This window comes from Arvicanthis niloticus, chromosome 7, assembly GCF_011762505.2.
Source record: "Arvicanthis niloticus isolate mArvNil1 chromosome 7, mArvNil1.pat.X, whole genome shotgun sequence".
Taxonomy (NCBI): Eukaryota; Metazoa; Chordata; class Mammalia; order Rodentia; family Muridae; genus Arvicanthis; species Arvicanthis niloticus.
The window spans coordinates 77309296-77331144 of record NC_047664.1 but is presented as its reverse complement, the minus strand read 5'-3'; the positions used below and the strand labels follow the sequence as shown (position 1 = coordinate 77331144).

The 21849-nt window shown below is 42.1% G+C and overlaps 1 protein-coding gene across 7 annotated transcripts in view; it reads right to left on the bottom strand.

Moving 5' to 3' along the window:
* Positions 1–1807: 1807 nt before the first annotated feature.
* Positions 1808–21849, bottom strand: part of Cep135 (centrosomal protein 135) — a 55505-nt gene continuing 35463 nt past the window's right edge. For 6 of the 7 annotated variants that reach the window (XM_076938676.1, XM_076938680.1, XM_076938679.1 and 3 more), the window contains 12 exons: positions 20787–20938; positions 18970–19085; positions 18742–18896; positions 18269–18324; positions 17439–17607; positions 15150–15260; positions 14613–14798; positions 10587–10796; positions 9495–9697; positions 8703–8828; positions 5770–5883; positions 1963–2101 (listed from right to left, as the gene is read on the bottom strand). In XM_076938676.1, the coding sequence (XP_076794791.1) occupies positions 5781–5883; positions 8703–8828; positions 9495–9697; positions 10587–10796; positions 14613–14798; positions 15150–15260; positions 17439–17607; positions 18269–18324; positions 18742–18896; positions 18970–19085; positions 20787–20938 (1587 nt within the window). In that variant the 3' untranslated portion in view covers positions 1963–2101; positions 5770–5780. Of the gene's footprint in view, positions 2102–5769; positions 5884–8702; positions 8829–9494; positions 9698–10586; positions 10797–14612; positions 14799–15149; positions 15261–17438; positions 17608–18268; positions 18325–18741; positions 18897–18969; positions 19086–20786; positions 20939–21849 lie in introns of all 7 variants that reach the window. The other variant, XM_034508195.2, reaches the window with a different exon arrangement.

The following is a 21849-nucleotide window of genomic DNA, read 5'->3' as shown; positions in this document are numbered from 1 at the left end:
TGGTAAATCTATAATCAAGCTCCATGATTTAAAATTATTTAAAACAAAAATAAAAACATCTATAAAAAGAATATTCACTTTTTAAATGACAAGCACTTTAAAAACTGTAGTATGATGGTTATAAAATAACAAGTCTGAAAGCAACCAACTGGTCAGTACAGAAAACAATAAAAATGAACATTTTAGACAGTGTGTCTTGCTGTTGCTTTGGGAGAAAAGGTGGGGACAAATTTTATCACATGTATTTATTACAAGACTTTCCAAATGACATTGTAAATGGTCCCCTTTTTTCGTATTTTGCTATAAAACATCAATTTACTTAAAGGAGAGAGAATTAATACATTATAAAGATGGTGGGAGAGGAAGTCGTCCTATATTCAAATATACAGCAAATTACTGCCAGGGGAACGTCCTGAACTTACAAGGTGCACTAGTTACACAGGGTCTACCCACCTTCAGGGCCGTTCACACAGAGCAGGTTCATTAGGCCAAGAGGAAACAAAGCTGCTGCTCGCAGCTGACTGGCTTGCCTGTGCTGACTTTTAAGTTCTTTCTCAATCATAATGAATTCTAGTTTTAGAAGGGTTTTCTTCAAACGTGAACAGTTGGTACGTGATTAGAGTTTGCATCTGACATTTTATCTTGTACTTCTACTTGTTTCTGAGGGTTGGCACACACCTAATTCTTTGGAGTTACAGCCTTGAAAGTGAAATTGTAAAAAGCTGTTTTCAACTTATATGCCACCAGGATGGTGTTCACATAACACTCTGCAAGGCTGGGTAAGTTATACAGTATTCGAGGCCACAAATAGGTATTGCCAGATGCATACTGGACTTTTAACAAAACACTTCTCTACACTTACTTTATATACTTTCATATTCTGAAATTTTAGACTAGTACACTGAAGAATTTAATTAGTAAAAAAAAAGCCCCAATTTTTCATTTGATTATTTTACAAAACCCTGAATATATTTTAGCTTAATTCTAAAAAAAATATAAAAATAAAAATAAAAGCATCATGTGGAGAGCCACAGGACAGCCCAAATAAGGCCCACACAGACAAATGCCTCCCACTGCCGTCCTTCCTGCTTGCACTAACTACACAAGGCGATAACTACTTATCTAGAGCTCACTAGGCACACTCCCTCTACATCCAGGAAAAGACTTTTCAAAGTTGATGAGAATATAAGTAATTTCCAAACAGGTAGCTGAGTTGATTGATTTCCAGTATGTCTGAACTTTCAGACATAGCAAAACTACTTCAGGAGAAAGAAAAATGATATCAGTTGAATTCTTGGTTTTATAAATAGTCTGAATAAGAAATGTATCCCCCAGGCTCAGATACTGGAACCCTTGGCCCCAGTTGTGAAGGGTGCTGTTTGGGGAGGGTTAAGAGGTACAGATTTACTGGAACAGTATGTCTGGGAGATGGGCTTTTAGGATATACCGCCTCCCCTTCCTTCCTGTTCCCTCTTGGCTTGCATGGTGTGCTTGCTGCTGGCCTCGCTGACGAAGTCCTAGAACCATGAGCTCACACTCACTCTTTCTTTACTTATAATGAGTTCTGCTATTAGACTAGATTTAAATGATAGACAGCACATGTGGACTGATGTCACACTACAGAGAAGAGCATCAGATGGATCATTCTCTGAATTCCTCATGCTATGGGCTATAAGCACAGGCATGAAAACCAAACACACGTAAATAGTGCAAGAATATTTACATGCATATATATATATATATATATATATATATATATATATATATAGGCACTGGTTATTAAAGCATAATGTGAGCATGTTAAATTAATTCACAGTATAAACACATTTTAAGGAGTAATTTTAGTTGGGAATAATAAAAATTCACATATCACATCAGTTAAGCTATTAATACATATTTTGTTTTTTCACATATGAAAATATACATATAAGGCTCTTTTAAAACTAAACATTTTAACTTAAATATCCACTGATTTAAATAAAGGTTGACAGAGGTAGAATTTGTGTCAATGTTCATGATTCACAGGAACAAGTACTTCAAATATTTCATTACTCTTGTGTTCTTATAAAAATCCATGTAGAAACTCACTGAAAACCATAATCTGAAAGGTAAGTGAAGACAAAAATTAGAGTCACTCAATATATTAATAAAAACTTAAATTCTATAGTTTTACATTACAGTCTCCAATGAAAACTCATTTCCCAACTCTCATCATGTGTAAGACGCATCACTCTACTTCCTCAGGAACTGTTGGGCATGTGAAGGAAAGGGCAGTAAGAACGAGATTCTGGTTTGCTGAGTCACACGTTCCCTCAGTGAGCCTGTGTGATACTGTGGATGAAGAAAAACACACATTCTTTCCCTTGTGCCTGGCAAGCGCTCCCATAAGCACTTGTTCAGTGAGAGTCACTTGGTGGTGCTGATGAGAAGACTAATGGCTGGGGGATTTGGGGAAGGGGCAGCTCACCAGGATGGCGGCATTGGGTAAAGGAGGAAGGCTAAGGGCCAGTTGCCAATGCTAATGTTATATCATCTTGTTATGCCATGTGCTGAAGCCTCTGTAAGGCCTGAGTGGACTAGGGTTGGGGGCCTTCCAGAGAGCTGAAGGCTGGAAGCCGTGCACACACACCCTGCGTCTTCTGTGCGTTTGGCCGTTCACTGGTGTCTTTGGTAGTAACTGGGTGACCATAAGCAAAGCACAAGCACCTGGCAAATTCAATCAAACGTGGGAAGAAATTTTTGTGGCATCCTGGGCTTAACAGCAGGAACATCAGAAGCACAGTTACCTGGGACTGTAACTGGCAACCCAAGAGAGGAAGAGTCTTGTCAAAGGACCTTCTTACCAACGGGATCTGACAGTGTCTTTAAGAAGAACAGTTTAGGGAATAGAGTCAAATTATAGGACACTTAGTGGGTGTGTGGTGGAGAATTAACTGTCGGAAGGGTTGTGTTGACTTCATGACAGTTTTTTTCCCCTATCTCCTATGGTGTTAATAAAAAGATAATAAAAATGAAATTAGGTTATCTATTTTTACTATTAGAGAGACACTAGTCTGAGAAATTATTTCATGTGTATATAATTTGTGTCTCAGTGCTCATTGGAGAAATCCTTTAAAATTAAATTTAGTGATACAACCTAAGAAACATCTATAAAAAAAGGATTATTGGTTAATAAATGCACTGCAATACTTTGAGGATTAATTGACAATTATTACAAAATTGTAAGTCGTGAAGCGTTACAATGGTAACCAGCATAAGTGCTGGTGGAGGCGGGGACAGCCAGAGCTTAGAGCAGCACTGAGGCTCGGAAACAGCGGAGCTCTGTGGAACACGGTCTGCAGAGGTCTGCAGGCGGGTAAAGTGCTTGAGCTGGGTTCAGAATGCAAACAAAGATGGATTTCAGGGGCTTGCTGATCTAACTGACATGGAGAGCTCTGGTTCAGTGAGAGCCCCTGCCTGAAAGGGTAAAGTAGAACTCGACAGAGGGCATCTGACATTGAGTTCTGGCCTTCACACATTCACACTGGGGCCAGCACATCACATAGGCACACACACATTTACTATGAGTCACTGGGAATCAAACCAGTGGGCCTTGTTGACGCTCGGTGAACAGTCTACCACGGTGGAGGGTCCCAGCTGTTGTCAGTGCCTCTTATGAAATCCAAGAATCCCAAGTCCCTAAGAAAATTTTAGGGGATCTACAAAGTAAAGACAAACCCCCCGATACACACACCCTCCTTGCCGCCTATTTCATAACATCAATGAATCATTTGTCATTTCACTTCCTGCTTCTTTCTCATGTGTTACAGCTGACTTTTTTAGAGGCTACCTGATGTGAGAGGCCAGAAAGTACAACTTTTAGATGCGTAGGCCATGGGGTCAGTCATAACCACCCAGCTTTGCTCATGAAGATAAAAGGCTATCCTGGACAATCTGTAAAGTTTAACATTCTGTAGAGAGGCAGAAGCTATTGGTCCCACGTTCTACTTGGTCAACTACAGAGCTAAGCCATGGAGAGTCACGTATGGAAGCATGTTTGGCACCTTGTTCTGAGGCGCTGTAACAAAAGGTAAACAGTCACCTAAGCACCCTCAAAACAGCATAGTACCCTAGCAGGATGTAAGGGTGACAGGAAAATAAATGTTTTAAGAACATAAACATTCATGCAAAAGCAGCCGCCAGCCATCGTTAGACCGGCCCCTGGACACTGGCTTGAGTATGTGAAGGCACAGAGTAACCCTTGTCTGTGATGGGACTTGGAGCCTCTGAGGAAATGCTAAGTCTCTTCTACACACAGTGCTTCTAGTAAAAGAGGCAAAGAAATGCATCGCGTTGGAGACAGGGACTCAACCGTTTCTGTCAGCGAGTGGGTCGCATTCTTCAGTAACGATCTGCCAGCCAGGGTCTGACTCGGGCCTTTTTCAAATCTCCAAGGAATTAATCCATCTCTTCAACTCTGCCTCAGCCAAAGGCATCCTAACATTAACTCCTTGGGAACAGACCCTCGTGTCTCTGGAAGCTTGGAAGTAAGTGATGTCGGCAATTTCAGTCCTGAATCTATCCTCAGGGTGCTCTTCTCAACAGCTGGGAAGACGCCTGTCAGCCGCAGAGTGTGAACTAACGGTGTAAGCATACATCAGGATACTCCACTATGCAGCAACAATACCCATCCAGAGGCACACGTATCACTGGCTGGATCTCATAAATGCACCACAGAGAATAAGAAGCCAGAAATGTACAATTTCACTGATAAAATCCCAAAACAAAGGAAGAAGAATCTATGCTTCAATGATTAAGACAGCTGCTTTGAGAGCAAAGTTTCCGCCTATGCTTTGTCTTTCTGCACGCCAAATAGATCTGTTAGAGTAATCTCAGTGAGCTATGAACCTTTGATGTGATACCTTTTCTTGACTGTCTGCCTGTTGTAGTCAGGGTCTCATGTAACCTAGAAGGGTCTAACTTACGATGTAGCTGAGGATGACTTTGAACTCCTGACCATTCTGGTTCCACCTCCTAGGAGCGGAGAAGAGTTTTCTGAACTCATTTTGAGATCTACTGCAAACTCTTACTACAATTTCTATGTCTGGTTCCTACATTTCCTGTGTGGCTCAGACACGGCCATGAGGCAGATCCACTACAGAAAGTCTTTCACTCAACCTCTTTGCATCCACCCTACACGGATGAGTTAGAGTCTGCATCTGCATGTGACATCACCTTCACATAGCTTGTATGCCCCGCCCTAACTTTCAAAGCTTTCTCCCACACTGTTGCCCAGCAGCCCACCACCCTGCCACACTGAGTGCCCTGCACCTCATGCATGCATTGTCTCCAAGCCTGTCCCACTTTACCAGCTGGATTTGTACACTGAATTCTGTAGCTGGTTAATGCCATCCTGTGACATCTCCTATTTCTTAGCAACTGCTGACTCCCCCACTCCTCTGCGGTGCTAAGAGCCAGCCCAGGGTTCCTGCGTGCAAGGCGAGCGCTCCTCGAGTGCTCTTCAACAGACCCACACTCCTGGCCCTTTCCTTTCTGTTTAGGTAAAGCTGACACACAGTGAAATACACAGAGCACATGTTCAGTTGATGGATGTTCACAACTGCATATACCATGTAATTCTGCCATGCCACCCACACACAGGACATGTCCACTGCTCCAGGAAGTTCCCCGGACACCTTTCCAAGCCATCTCTCTTTCCCTCACAGGGGCAATTCCAAAATTTCTACAACTGCAGATTAGCTTTACCTGGCTTTGGTACCTGATGCATACCTTTCTGGTAACTATGCATTTATGTGCTCAGGAGACTGTACAGGAGACTTCAGAGTGGAACTCAGAGGTGATGTCGGGAGCCCAAGTCGGCGCATCTCTTGGATTGCTCGCTCTCTGTAAGTGACGATCACATGATGTAAGCGGCATGAAGACCTAACGCGTGGCTGTCAGGGTTATTAGGCTACTATACAACACCTGCTAGCGCAATCAGTATTTCTACCACCTTTATTTTATTTTAGTTGGTTTAGTCTTTGAAATGGGGCCTTACTATGTTACCCAGGCTATCCTGGACTCAGGGGCTCAAGTGATTCTCCTGCCTTGGTCTTCCCAAGCAGCTGGAAATACAAACGATAGAATACCTGGCTTAGTCTTATACACTTTTACCAAATCCGCAGGATTAAAAAATGAAGGTTGAGTAACTTTATTTCCTAGGTATGAGTGCTTTGCCTGCAAGCATAGCTATGGACAACGCATGTGCCCGGGGCCCATGAAGGGCAGAAGAGGGTTAGTTATGGACGGCTGTGAGCCACTGTGTAGGTACCAGGTCCCAGGGAAAAGCAGCCAGTGCTCTTAACCACTGGGCCGTCTCTCCAGCCCCAATTTGTAGTTGTTCTCAGGAGTATGTAAAATATTTCAATTAAAAATATATATATTAGAAAAAATTGTTCAGAGCAATTATGCTATAGCTGTGTCAGAACACTAGGTTATTAACAAATAACATAAAATATAACAATCACAATGAAATATCTAGTTTTAAATGTTAGTGCTTAGGGGTACAGAGGCATGAGGGGAGAGAGTTTGTCTCAAAAAAATCAAACAAAACCAAAACCAATATACAACTAGATGTTAAACTCAAAATATTAACAGTGATTCTGGGGAAACTGACATTCTTCTCTGTGTATACATATTTCTCAAGTGCTGTGCTAACATGCGGCTTCCTGACCTTTCATACATCTTCTGTGGTGTTTGGTGCAGTTGAGCACCTCAGCCTATGTCTTGCCTTTCCTGGTTCCGCTTCTACCTCCAGAGGCATTTCCTAGTTCTTTACTGGAAGTCTGCTTCTGCCTAGCCTTACATCTGGGTTGTTCCCGGGCCTACTTTATCAAGTCTTTCCTGATTCTAGGCAAAAGGAAGTTCAAACTCCAATGTCAATACAATTCTGCAGTCGCCTCTACCCAGCAATTACGCACTTCTTCTAGAGATAGGCTTTTGCTTTGTAGGGCAGGCTGGTCTCAAACTCACAAGCTTCCTGCCTTATCCCTACTGAGTCTGAGGAGTATAGGTGTGCACCATCATATACGTGTGTGTGTGTGTGTGAACTCAAAAACAGTCTTTTACACACCCACATCTGAAGCAATTCTGAATCACGTGTACCTCGTTAACGTCGCTGTGACTGAGTCCAGGTCCTGAGAACAGTGCTGCCACACTGCACACTTCCCTCCTCTGCCCTCTTCTCTCTCTGCACACACACCTAGCCTTCGCTGTGCCTCTAGTCTCCTAAATGTCAGAGACGAGGAAGCCCACTTTCTTTACTCCCATTGTCAGGAGTGTGTCAGCGCCCAGCTGTTCCCTCAGGAACCCCCATCTGTCCTTTCCTTCAGTTACCCAGTACTCACTGTTTCTTCCCAGGACACGCGCTCGAACCTTTTTCTTTTTTCAATGTTACCCTGCCAAAGACACTTCTAAAAGACTTTTTCTCTCCAGGCTTCTCCTTCTATCCAAGACCCTGCTAGTGTATGGCGGCCTCCGAGGGCCATCGAGTGCTGTGCTACCTAGACTGCTTTGTTGCCTCTTCCTACCCACAAGAAGCAGGTTTTGTCTAGAGGGTGGGAGATGGTGCCCATGATGGGGAGTCACTTAGTCTGATGTAAACTTTAGAGCAGGGACCACGTGTTCATGAGGCCCGGGGGAAGGAAGAAGGGGTGGTTTTTAACTCTGGACCATAGAGAGCATGACTAAGAGTTTTGGAATTACAGAAAAGAGAAATCACTATATACAATTTAGCACTCCATCTTCCAAATGTCAAACAATTATACCACTGCTTCAGTAAAACTCTTCTATTCTTCATGGAGTACATCACTCAAGTCCTGACGTGAACGGGGAGGATAAAGCTTTAAATGATCTAATGGGCAATGCTGGCTTACTCAAGAACTATCTCAGGCGTCTAAGGATAGAGCAACAGAGAAATATAAGTTGGCTGTTGATTTGCAAATTAGACTTTGATTTTAATTCATTTCTTTTTGGACACTGGTCTCCCAGGCTGGTTTTAAGCTCATGATCCCTCTGCCTCAGCCTCCTGAATGGTGGGACATATCTGAATGGACAGGTACCATATCTGGCTTGATGTTAATTGTTAAACAGGTCTCATCTCTACACTATTTAGAGACTCCATGTTTTCACATAAAGCAAATGAACTGCACGGTGTGCATGAAAACGACTAAGGAGCAGGGAATATATGTAGAGATCACGGCGTGAGCTGCGGCCTGAAGCCATGTTTGTGTGTTAACGGTGGCTCTGCCATTTAGAAGTGACCTCAGTTTCCCATCATGTAGGCACAACACTGGGATAGTCAGACATACTGAGTGCCCAGCTCACAACTGCTAGCTGCTCTCATGACAGGATCATTTTCCCCCATGGCAGAGCGTTCAGCGCCCCTGCCTGCACTGCATCTGGGCTCCTGCACGGACCTTTGCTGTCCTCCTCTGTACCCTATGTCCCCTGCAGAATGATCCAAGAACACCTCCATAGCAGCTCCCCACTACAGAGACTCTGTCTGTTACGGAGTCCCTTGCTCTAGGGGAGAAATGCCTAAGGAATGTAGTTTACATATTAATACTAAAGCAGCTTGGTATTCACAAGCCATATGAAGTACTCTTTGAATAGGATAGAAGATATGCAGAAATACTGTTTATTGCTAAATAGAAACGTCTTACCGTTCATACTTCTCATGTGACATCTGCCTTTTCAGATTATCATAATCTGTCTGCAACTGTGCCACCTTAGTTCGAAGCATGGACGTTTCTCGGCTTTGGGTAGTTCTTAAAAACAAATGTATAGATCTTAGAAATAAAAAAACGAATGACCTCTTTTGTGGAATCAAGTGCAGATACAAATGGAGGTGAAGCTTAAGAACAGACAAAGATCACAGCTCTCCCACAGTGGCTCTAACTCAGAGCTTCTGCAGTCTTTGGGCTTACTGTCAGTTACGGAGCTGGCAGCGCATGCTGCCCACACAGCAGAACCCCTGAGCTAGAAACACAGGATGTAAAACATCTTCCTTGGTTCTTCCTTGCCTCACAAAGAGCACTATTTCATCTCCCCTCGGCCCTGTAAAAAGCCCATTTTCTGCAGGCTCGCAAGTCCAGGCTCTTCTCTTCTAGGGTGATGTCATCACCTTGATGGTGCTGAACACACTTATGAGAACCAAATCTCATCTGCTCTAAGCCTTTCCTATCTACAACCAGCTCAGCCGGCCATGCCTGTCCTCAGCAAAGCCTCTGCTCACTCCTCTCACGGCACCGCCTTGGGGAAAGGCTGTACATTTCTATGGCTTCAAACACCACGTCTCCTGAGCTATTCCCCTGGATGTGCAGAATCAACAGGAGAGAAAGTCAGGTGCCGTGGTTGTGTTACAGCCCTCCAGCCTCCAATGCCCTTGCTACCTCAAAAGTAGAAAACTACTTTGTCAAAGACTCGTCCCACACAGGTGGCTCCACAACACTCACAGTTTGCTTTCTGAGAGGTTTAACTTCTCCTTCAGTAGCTGGATTTCTGTGTCCTTCTCATGGGAGGTTAAATGGGACTGGAATTCTTTATCTCTGTTGGTGGCTAACAACGACTCGAGGTTTTTAATTGTCTGTCTCTCACTCACCAGCTGCTTTTTTAACAGTTCTGATTCTGATTTTACATTCTCTAATTCTGCTGCTGCCTACAGAAAAAAACAAAGATTAACTCAGTAAAAGTTTAGCCATAGTTTGGGAAACTATTTTTTTTATAATATAACAGCAACTGATGGCTTGGTTGTTTTGTTTTTGAGTGCTGGCTGAAGACTTTAAAACATCTCTTTAGTTGTAAGAAAAGCATCATGATTTAAAGTCCTCTTTGCTACTTCTACCAGGGCTTCTTTGGCTTTAAGGCGCACTCCACCTCTCCGCTGATCACCAGCCATCGCCCTCAGCAAGAGAGGGTAATGATATGATAAACCTCCCACCCCGTCAGCCATGAGTCTGTGCTCTCTGCAGCATGCTTACTCTCTGAGCACAGTCAAGAAAGTGCTGTCACTTTTCAGTACATGACTCAACAAGAGAAACCCAACGACATGTTCACACATGAGCACACGCCAGCCCAGTCAAAGTTATCTGTCAATTTGGGAATGGGCAAGTCCAGTAAAGAAGGATTAATTAATAAGGTAAATGCCTTGAGATTTTATTATAAAAAATTCAACTCAGAAAACTAATCCTTCAATCCTATTTTACTTTTAAATAAAAAAAGAATATATGTTCCTGATCTATACTAGAAAATGCCTAACCTCTTAAGTACCATCTATTCCAAACCCAATTTTATCCGCTTTTTATTTTCTTGCAGTGCTGAGACCAAATCTAGACCAAATCATAGGAAAGCAAGGGCTCCCTGCTCAGCCATACCCGTCACATCCTCCTGCTCCACTGACAAACCTTGGCACAGAGCCGGTCAGACCCAGCCACCCAAATCTTGCAGTCAGAGGGAACAAACAGAACACTCAGAAAGCGAATGTGAAGTCAAGCGTGGGTGCAGGCCTCTGTAAAGCAGTGTGCCCACCAATGTCCCCTGGCACCTACCCTCTCCAGCTCAAGGCTTTTGGAGCTCAGCTGCTGGGTCATGATGTCTTTGCCCGAGTCAAGCTTAATGCACAGTTCCCGGAGAGACGACACGTCACCTAACACGGTCGCTTTCTCGCTCTGGTGACGCCGCAGCTCCTCTTCTAACTGAGACATGGCCTTTGCCATTGACGAGATCTGAGACTCATACGCGTGATGTGCATTTATGTGCTGAGAACAGAAAGCAAAAGATGAAAAGTAACGTAACTCGGTCACTCAGAGTGCAAGCCTTCAAAGACAGCTTCTGGAATTTGTGTAGCCACAAACTTACTACAGAAAACCAAGTGCCCACTTTTGCATATGCTAAAACATTCTCAGGAAGTAATGTGCTATTTTAAGACAGCCTAAACAGGGAGTTAATGCATAAAAGAAATGGCATATAATTATTAATCATAATCATAAATAATATCTCATGTATATATTTAGATAATACAAAAATGAAAACTATATGGAAGTGCTGTGACAGTGTTTTTAAAGTTTATATTTATAAATGTGCCTTGTTATAATAATTTTTTCTCATCAAATAGTAACATGTAATATAAAAACATATTTATATATTTGCAAATCACTTTTAAATTCTAAATTTCAAAACTAGTTTATTTTAATACTAAGTACCTAAATTTATATTTAAATTTAGTATGGTTTCATGGGCTAACTTTATAAGATTTTAGTGATTTTTGAAATAATAAGCAAAATTTGAAATACTCATCAAAGACTTTCCCAAAATAAGACACATCTAAACTTCTTGTTATTTAAATTTTATGTGATAACTATGAATTTATATAAAATCTACTTTGGGGTTTCAGGAAGATAGCCACTTTTAAAAAGCAAAATGACTTTAACAGAGTTCATAGAAATCAATGAATTAGAAAAACACAATATGTGCAACTTGGCTTATGAGATATCACAGCTACAGAAAAGTAAATGCTTGGATGGTCCTCTGTCAGTACCCTGAGCAACCAGCAGTTCCCCCAAAGTCAATACAAGCACATAAGGCCAGGCTTGCAGTCTGGCTCACTGGTAGGACACTTCCCTAGCATGCATCAGGCAGAGCATCCAGCCTCAGCAGACAAAAACAAACAAAACAAAAAACCTACACAAACTCATCCTATACATCACACAAGAATATTAGCAATAATAAAGAATAAAACTATAAGGCATCCCCTCTAAGAAACTATTAAAAGCAGACAAGCATTTCTTTAATAAAGAATTTGTAGAGTTACTCTAGAATTTGGGGCCTGCCCTTACAGATGCTGCAAACTGTGTGTGCTGGTTGACTGAGGGGCGTCCTCCATAGGCCTGTGTAGCTGAACATGGTCCCCAGTTGGTCCCCTCTTGGAGAGGTTATGGAAATTTTGGGACACGGAGACTTGCAGGAGAAAGTGTGTCACTGGAGATGGCCTTTGGGAGTTTACAGCCCTGCCCACCCCTGGCTTACTCTGTTTTCTGTGTGAGTGACCTCAGCTTCCTGTTCTTGCCCCCTGCCGCCATGTCATCCTCAGCCCGTTATGGACTCCCCCTCTGGACCTAGAAGCCATAGTAAACTTCCTTCCATAAGTCCCTTTCGACCACAGTGCTTTATCACAGCAAGAGAAATCGCTGATACCACCGAGGATCATCAATTCCCCTTCAGATCTGGACGCTGCAAGCCAATACTACTTTTTAAAAGTATTTTCAACTTTATGTGTTATGGGCATTTTGCCAGCAAGTCTGTACACTATGTGTCTGCAGGACCCACAGAGGCCAGAAGAGGGTGACAGATTCCCCTGAAACTGGAGTTACCAATTGTTGTGAGTCGCCCTGTAGGTACTGGGAATCAAACTCCAGTCCTCTGAAGGGGCAGCCAGAGCTCTTAACTACTGGCCCATTTCTCTATCACTGCAAACCCTGATTTTAAGAAACAGCTTTCTGGAGCCCGAGGCAGAGTTCTATGCCTCTCTCCTTTCTTTGGTGCTGTTGGCAATCACTTTGCCTTGTAGACGTCTGTACCTCCACTTCACCGTGCTCATCAGTGTCCCAAATGTCCATCAACTAAGATGGACACAGGCTATTCACTGGATCATGGTCTGCCTTACCGAGCAAGATCTAATCTTAACCATGTCTGCACTGACACTGCCTGCCACTAGGTCACACACATGAGTAGTCAGGCATCCAGGGACATTTTCAGCAGTCATAACTGTGCCTACTCTAAAGCCCTGAAAAATGTAGGCTCTTCTCAAGCACAAAACACCTCTAGTGTGGCCAAACTGTTTTACTTAATAGGTTTAATTTGAATATGTGTTTATTGGACCGGTTGTGCAAAGAACAACTTGCAGCTGTCAGTTTTGTCTTCCCACCATGTGGGATCCAGGAAGAAACTCAAAAGCATCTGGCTCCAATGCCCCAACTCAATGGCCCTCCGCCCACAGTGTGAGCATCCACTCCAGCTCACTTAGGAGTCTAAGGCAGCTATGGCCATGATTCTGGCGCACTGTGAGGGAACCTTTTACTCTAGCTACCTCCCTCTAATACTAGAAAACAAATCTCTGCTACCAAGATACTATAGTGTATCAACACACTGTGGTGAGGTGCTCATTATATCATGACAGAATTGCATGGCCAGTTCTGTCCAGAGGAGTCCACGCCTTTACTACAGCCTGGAAGCAGAAGGGGGGATAAGGAAAAACCAAGGTCCCAATATTTCCTCAATGATGTACCCCATGAGCTAACGTCCTCAGTGAGGCTCCACTTCTTAAAGACTCTAGCCTCCTGCAGTAGCATCACAGGCTGGTGATGCTACACAGGCATTCCCTACCTGACCGATATCCCAGGTCAACTTTCTCCCCTTTACGAAGCCCACAGTACTAAATATTTCTTTAAGACAGTCCAGGCTTTTCCCACCACACACCTCAAAACTTTTCTAGTTTTTGTTCATTACTCAATTCTAAGACTTCTATGTTTTCCAATGTTTGTTACAGCAGTGACCCCCTTCTTGATCCCCAAGTCTGAATTGGTGTACTGGGGCTGTGGCAGCAGCAACTTTAGTGGCTTACAACAGAAATTTCGTCTTCACAGTTCCAGGAGGTAGAGATGCAAATGTCAAGTGACAGCAAAACTGATTCCCTCTGGAGAGTCATTCTGAAGCAGAACCCACCCCATACCTGCATCTGAGGTTCCAAAGTCAGCAAGAAGCGACTGTCAGCAGTGTCTGCCTCTGACTTTGCACAGTAATTTCCAATATGTCTTTGCTTGTCTAAATTTTATAAGGGATAGCCCCATTTTACTGCAAAGACATTACTGCAAAATAATAAAGCTTAGTATACACACACACACACACACACACACACACATTCACACATACACACACATTCACACATACACACGGCTCTAACTCTATACTCTATGTCATTTCTTTCTCTTGAAAGATGAAAACTTGAAAATTATACCAAGAAAACAACTAGGCAATATAATTATATCAAACTGTGAGTCCTTATTAACTGAACTCAAAACTGTATTAATAAAATTGTTATTCAACTGTCATTAAGAGGAAAGCTTATTTATGTAAATGCTCAGCTCCTGAGCCATGCCTCTGGCCCATTGCTAGTCATTTTGTCACAGTGTCCATGAACGTAACTAGCACACCATGTTGATGGGAGCATGACTCTCAATACCCCAAATATGGAAGTAAACACGTTTCACCAAAAGGGGAATGGCTACATCACGTTTGAATGTGTCATTATGCAGCCTTGGAAAAGGACAAACCATGATTTAAGACGGATACATTTTGAGATTAAGTGGAAGATGGAGGTACTCCACAGGGTGGAGATTAGCACACTGTTAAAAATGTACTTCATGCCACAGGACCACACGCTTATGAGAGGCTAAATGGCAAGCCTTATGCCACCCGTCTCTTACTATTGTGACAAGGGACCGGGCACCCGCTGGAGTAGGACAGTAGCAGAGCAGAGCATTCCTGAGTGGCGCCTTTCCTGGGCAGCGCAGCCTCACCTCCTGGATCTCCTTCTCCAGGAGCTCCACTCGCTCCCGCAGGTGCCTTCTCTCCGTGTCAATGGACAGCAGCTCCAGGCGGACTGAGCTGTTCTCCCCTTCCGCCTGCTGAGCCTTGACCTCCCAGTCCTCAGCGCGGTTGTGAAGCATCTGGAACCTATCCAGTAAGTCCTTGTTTTCTTTTTCCTGGTTTAAGAACAATTAGAATTGTTCTAAGTCAGTACTGTCAATGGAACATCTATATCTCTCTCTCTCACACACACACACACACAGACACACACACACACACACACACCACCCCACCCCACACCACCCCGGGAACTGCTTTAATTTAGGAAACATCAGCATGCATACAGGTACTATCCCAAGATCCAATATGGTTAAATATTGAGAAATACAGTTAGTAGGACAGACTCCTACTCTCAAATATCTAATATGTAATCTCAAATGTCCAACATTTAATGCTGGAAGCAGAATTTAAGACCCAAGAGAGCATAGAAGTCCGGTCTTAGATGCAAACTAAGCAGTGTTTCTCACCTTGGCAGCCATTAGGCTCTCCCACCGCGACACCTCAGTGATGTACTTGTGGACTCTGCTCTTCATCTCTTCTTTCTCTTGCACGGAGGCTTCCAGCTCCAGTGAGATCTCCTGTGAGTGAGCAGAGCAGAGAACCAGTCAGGCTGCAGTCATGTGCACAGCGTCTTTGGAACTGAGGAAGAGAAGTGTGGGAAACCTCTACTGTGCTATTTTTCCATGGCTAGCCTTGTGTGTGTGTGTGTGTGTGTGTGTGTGTGCGCGCGCGCGTGTGCGCGTGCGTGCAGTGAAAGCATATGTATAAGCCAATGTGCAGAGACACAGAGCAGAGGAGGATGCCAGATGTCTCTGCCACCCTCCCCCTATTCTCCTGGGACAGATCTTTCACTGAAAGTGAAGCTCCTCATTTCAGCGAGGCAGGCTGGCCAACAAGTTCCTGGGATTTGCTAGTCTACAACAGCAACTCTGGGGTCATAGCAGCCACGCCAGCCCTTTTACGTAGGTGCTAGGGGTTTGAATTCAGAACATCTTACTTTCGTTTCACAGCAAGCACCCTTACCCACTGAGCCAGCTCCCCAGCCCGGATCTTGACTTTTTAAGCAAACTTTGCCATAAAACTCTCATGACAGTTCTGCCCTTGTATTTGATTTTATATCAGGATGAGTTAGTTGGTATTAAAAATAATTATAATACGGTTGATACTGAATAATACTGAAAGTAATTTTTATATTACATAAAAGAAATCATCAGTCTCCATAGCATAATCCTGTAATAAACCAATACAAACAAAACTTTACAGTATCTGCAACTTAAAATATCCTCTTATTTGTTTACAGATATGTCTCTAAGAGAATGGAAGGAAGCACAGGTTACTAAACCTGTCATGGTCCTTTATACATAAAAGAGGTGCCTAAGACTGATGCTGTGTCAGTTTCCCAGTGAAAAGGCACAGAGTAACAGGATCCATATTTCTTTTTCTGTTAAAGAAACAGACTTTACCATTAAAGATAGGCACCACCTTAGGATATAACGATTAAACCAAAGAATTCTATGAAAGGAATTAGGAGACAGAAAGACAGTATTTTTTTCAGCTTTTTCATTCTAATTTATGAAAACAAGGTTACATGCCAAATATGATTTAAAAGCAGACATCTCCTCACAAGATCATGTAAGGTTAGACAGACACTTAGTACTGACAAAAGTGAAGGGGAAAAACAAAAGAAACAAACCATTAATATTCAGTGTTATTATGGAAAGGTACGTATCAATTCAACTTGTAGTATTTAGTAATTTCCCAATTATCATTTGCTTAACTACTATTCTAGCATGGTTTATTTTTTCCTGATGATTCTTAGATACATTTATTTTTCTCTTCAGTTGAAAGAGTTCCTTCCAAAATCTTCTTTTGAGACAGTTTAGTGGTCAAAATTCCTTCAGCTTGCTTTTATCATGGAAAGATTTCCTTTCTCTTTTAATTATGACAAGTAGTTTTGTTAGGTGGGTAGTGTGCGTTGGCAGCTGTGGCCTTTCAGAACTCAACTACATCCTTCAAGACCTTTGGCTTTTAAAAGTTTCTATTGAGAAATAGCTGTTATTTTGATGAACCTGCCTTTATGTGTAAGTTGGTGATTTTTCTTTTAGCTTTTAAAAATTACAATTTATTTGTTCTGTGCATTTAGTGTTTAACTATTCTAAGATGTGGAGTCCTGTCTGTTTGTGTTATATATGTTTCTTGTACTGTGAAGGGCATATCTTTCCCAAGATTTTGAAAAATTTGTATTATAATTTTACTAAAAATGTTCTGGTATCTTTGGAATAGAACTTTTCTATATGCATGGTTCATTTAAAAAAAAAAAAAAAAAAAGACTGATGCTGTGTACTCACCCCATCCCAACAAAAAACGTGCTCCCTAGTGGCCTGGTGACACAGCTGCCTTCCCACACTCGAGAGGCCGCAGACGAGGATCAGGACTCTTGGCTACATAGGGAGTTCAAGGCCAGCTGGGGCTACATGTGATCCTGTGTCCAAACAAACAAACAAGCAAACAAACCAACTCCTAGGAAGGACGTTTAACTCCAGATGGAAAAGGAGATGTCTCTGCACTGATTAGCCGCTGTGCTACCTGTAATCTGAAAACGACCTCTGCTAATGCAGACAGACACCATTCTCCTCAAGGAGTTACCCTGCTTCCATTCAATCCTGTTGCATTTTCAAAGAATGTATTTGGAAGTTTAATACTTAGTAAAAAAAAAAAAAGTAAGTTCATGAAAAATCTCTGTCTGGTTTCAATACCTGGTTTTCTCTTGCCATTGTGGCCAGGTCATCTTGTAACCTTCTATTTTCCTTAAAAGAGATCTCTCTCGATTTCCCAACATCATCAAGCTCCTTGTGAGTTGCATCGAGCTGGCGCCGGAGGCTGGTTACCTCTCGGTCTCGATTAGTCAAAGTTTCTTGTAGCTGGCTGTCAAAGAGTAAGGCAGTAGGAACAAAGTGTTATGGAAAGCTCTAGCTCACTTAAAGTAAGACTATACAGTCACAGTAAACGTATGAGTACAAGAGAGTCTGTGTGCTGGCCTTGGACACAGACTAAAAATACTCAGGTACTTTATATACAAATAAAGCCACAAAATAAATATTATTATTATTATTATACAAGTTGAACAAACATAACATTTTCAAGTGTTAGAAAATCAATATAAAACCACATTAAATATTTAGTGCTTATATTGCCTTTATTATGTAAAATATAAAGGCATGTAGAATAAATATAATTAGTGACTTTTCTTTTTAGATAGCTTGAAATCTTTCTGGAGACCAGACACACAATGTGAAAAATTTAAGAGTGCTCAAGACAGGTTTAATTGAGGAACAAATGCAAAAACTAGCCATTAAAACAATCTAAGTTGAGATAGCAGGACTTGAACAGGTGACTATGTAAGCATAGAGAGAAAGTGGGTAAAGGCAGAGACAATGCGATCCGACAGCCACAGGGAGCAAGTCAGAGCAGGGCCGAGCAAGCAGGGCTGCTTCACGGGACAAACAGTGCTGGCTCCAGACTCTGCTAAGTAGGAAGGTCATATTTGCTAGAAATTTCTCATGAACACCATTTGTTGGTTACTCACTTAAGTGACTTTTCACACTCTGAGACTGTGACCTTCAACTGGGCAATAACTTTTTCCTGGAGAAATTACAGAAACAAAAGATTATAAGTCATTCATAGAGAATCATCTTCTGCTAAATTTGCATAATCAACTAAATTTAGGTAATTTCAATTACATAAATTAGACATAAAAGCACGCTCTAAATAAACACAGTTCTATGCCCATCTATATGTCACGTCTTAGTATGTCTCCACCCACTGAAGAGCTGAAGTGGCTTCCTTAAAGTGTGCTTTAATGAGACCAAATCACATTCTAGGAATAGATAAAATCCCACTGTAAAAATTCCAATTACTAGGATAAGAGGAAATCTAGCTATGTCACAGCAGAGCCATGGGTCTCAAGACTTCCTCAAGGGCTGCATGAACTTCGTGTCTCATGTGGAGACTGACCAGGCTCTCCTGCTGAGATGTGGAGAACGTGTAACAGATACATACTTTACTAAGGAGGCTTTCTTGTAGGTTGGCGATCTTTTCCGTCTTCTCATCTACAGTCTCCTGGAGAAAGTCCTTTTCTTTGTCGATCACTCCAATGGTCTTCTTCATTGCGTGAGTTTCTTCGCTCTGCACTGTCATCCTGTGGTTGAGATTCTCTATAGAGGAAGAAGAATGTTTGTTGGGTGGAGGCAATGTAGGGTAGCAAAAGCAAAATTTCAAAAGGCTCACCTAGTTTCTGCTCCAGCATTTTAATCTGTTCGTGGGCTGACTCAAGCTCCCCTCTTTTTATGGCGAGCCGGTGTTGACAATCATCAAGCGACCGCTGTAGCTGCTCACTTACCATCCTAAATCAGTGGACAAAGACAAATGGCATTCTTTATCTCTCACAGAAATAGCTTTGATAAATGAGTGGTTTTAGAATAGCCAGATTTCTTATTTAAGTTTCTTTTATTTCTTATTATAAAGCTCCTCCAGTCTAATCAATGGCTTCCACTATACATGTTATTTCTACCACTCCTCTCCAAAATGCTTTCATCTTCTTAAAAATGATATGGTATCAAGATGAAACTAATTGTATATTCTCTTCCAGAAGATTTTTGGTAGTTTTAAAGTTCTCCTCAGTTCCCTAACGTCAACCCCCCTTTCCTCAAAATCTACGTCTGAGAGTAGAGTCAAAGCCCTGTTGGACTTTGGAGATGCAGGCTCACTCTGCTCTCCTACATGGGATACCTGCAGACAGAGAGAAGCAGGAAGGATAAAGCTCTCTCTAAGCTTTTCACAAAGCCTGCCTGATAAAGATGGTAGTGAGGCATCAATGGAGAAAAGGCTGTTGGGAGCCAAGAGCCCCTGAGTCTCTCCCTCCGCCTCCTGCCTCCTCTTTCCTATGACTTCTTCCATCACAGGTCACGGTTTCTTCTGTAGGCTTGTGACTCCCCGCTTTTGTGTATGGAGTCTGTGTCTCTTACTCTCACCATTTCTTTGTCTATCTGAATTGTAGGTGAAACTCTTGAACCTGCTCTTTATTTTACCAAGTCAGTTGTCTACAGTAGCCAATCTACTGCTCAATAACCTGTCAACTGTAACGTATCGATCTATTTTAAAGAATCATCATCACTACCATCCTTCCTAATCAAAACCTGTTACTGCTTCATGACTGAGTTGCATAAAGATTTTGTTGACATTCAAAGATTTCTTCCTAATTTTTATGGCAAATGTAACTTAGAGAAATAGATTCCCCCTGACTCTTCAGAGAAGAGGGTTTCTGCTAACCTTCAGTTATCTCTCTTGCGCATGACAGCTATGCAACTGGGGACTGGGGACACTGTTAGCTTTTATTTCCTTCAGTTGTATGTACTTGAAATTGACAAATGGCTAACTAAATGGCCCAATATCCCAACATATACATTATGTACATTGTGTACTGCTGCTTTATTCCCATGTAAGTCACCTTTTGATTTTATGAAAGAAACGTTTCTTAAATTTGCCTTTTGCCCTCAAGGTTCACAGCTCAGTCCTGACCTGTGACCTCCTCTGCCTATCACTGTCTCTAAGACTTCAAACACATGCTCTATGTTCTAGCACAGCCTGTTTCCTAACCATTGGTTAACTTTTCTGTTTCTAAATCAGAAAGGGTTAAAAATAGGAGACATAACATTCAGACTTAATATTATCTTAAAAAAGGCAAGAAGAAGAAGGAAACAGTCCACATGGCAGAGGTTCTAAGATCCATGCAGGCCTCTCCTACAGAGCACAGTGTCTTGATTAGCTACTGAGGTGAACTTTAATAGCAGATAGGGCAGACAACTTTTGATGATCATGTCAACCTGTGAAAGTTTCAAAACTATGGATACCAGATCTCTCCAGACTCACTCAGTAAATCAGAGACCTCCCTCATCCTTCATAAGAGCTCCTAGGAGACTGTACCATGAGGCCACCTTGGGAAAACACTGTTCAAAGACACAGAGCAAAACACCACTGAACCTTGCATACCCACAAGAAGCCTGTTCCAGCGGTAAAATAATGAAAGAAAGCTTTAATAGACTTACCTAAGTGAGTTCATCTCTGTTTTCTGATGAGATGAGTCACCAGTCACATGGCTAAGTTTTTGAGCTTGGAGTTTTGATTTGTTCTCTAATGACTCCATTGTTTCTTTCATTATTAACATTTTAGATTGCAATTCATATTTTTCATTTTCAAGCTATAATTTAAATTTAAAAAATTAATAAGTATATATGATAATATCTTATTTTTCATAGCTACTCTTTCAAAATATTTCCAAAAGATAATTATGGAGCTGTATTAAGCAGTAACTGTCCTCTGTACTTTGAGGACCGACATGTCAGCGTGGGGGGTTCTGTTTCCCTCCTCTCTGTTACTACAATGAAAGAAAAACATGTAAACAAAAATAAAAACATAAAATCCATAACAGCAAGAGACAGGAAGCGAAACTACAAGCAGGATGAAAAGTCAGAGGAACTTCCTAAAACTCATACAGAACCCACAAAACCCTCTAAGGTTCATTTTCAGGCTTTAAAACCAACAGATTCTCCCTCCCCCCCCCAATCCCTACTCCCACCCCTACCCCCCCCCCCCGAAAAACCTCGAAACCAGCAGTAAAAAGAAAGGAATTAAACAAAATGGGAGGCAAAAGGAATGTAACCACAACACGGTCAGATTTATGGAGAAACAAAGTCAAAGTTTTCCCAACCGCATGGAGCAAGACCTGACTTCATACAGATCACGGTGCTTCTCTGCACGGGAGAGTAAGTATGTTAAGACTTCACTAAATGATAAACCCGTGAAATGCTGACTCTGCAGGTATGCGCCAGGGCAGCATGCACCTGTCCTGCCCTGCATCACAGATCACAGCAGCATCACTTCCTAAGCCTCTCACTGCTCAGGCTCGCTTGGTTTTGAACCAAGAATCACACCATGTGCTTTCTTCTGCAACTTCATGTTTTGGTACACCCTGCATCTGTACCAGTCAACCTCTGATGTTAGTAACCTTCATGTATTTCTGCTCAATAGAAACTGTATTGATTTCTATTGAGCAGGTATATGATTGATGATCCACTGTATGACTGATGATCACATATTGGTTCAAATAGT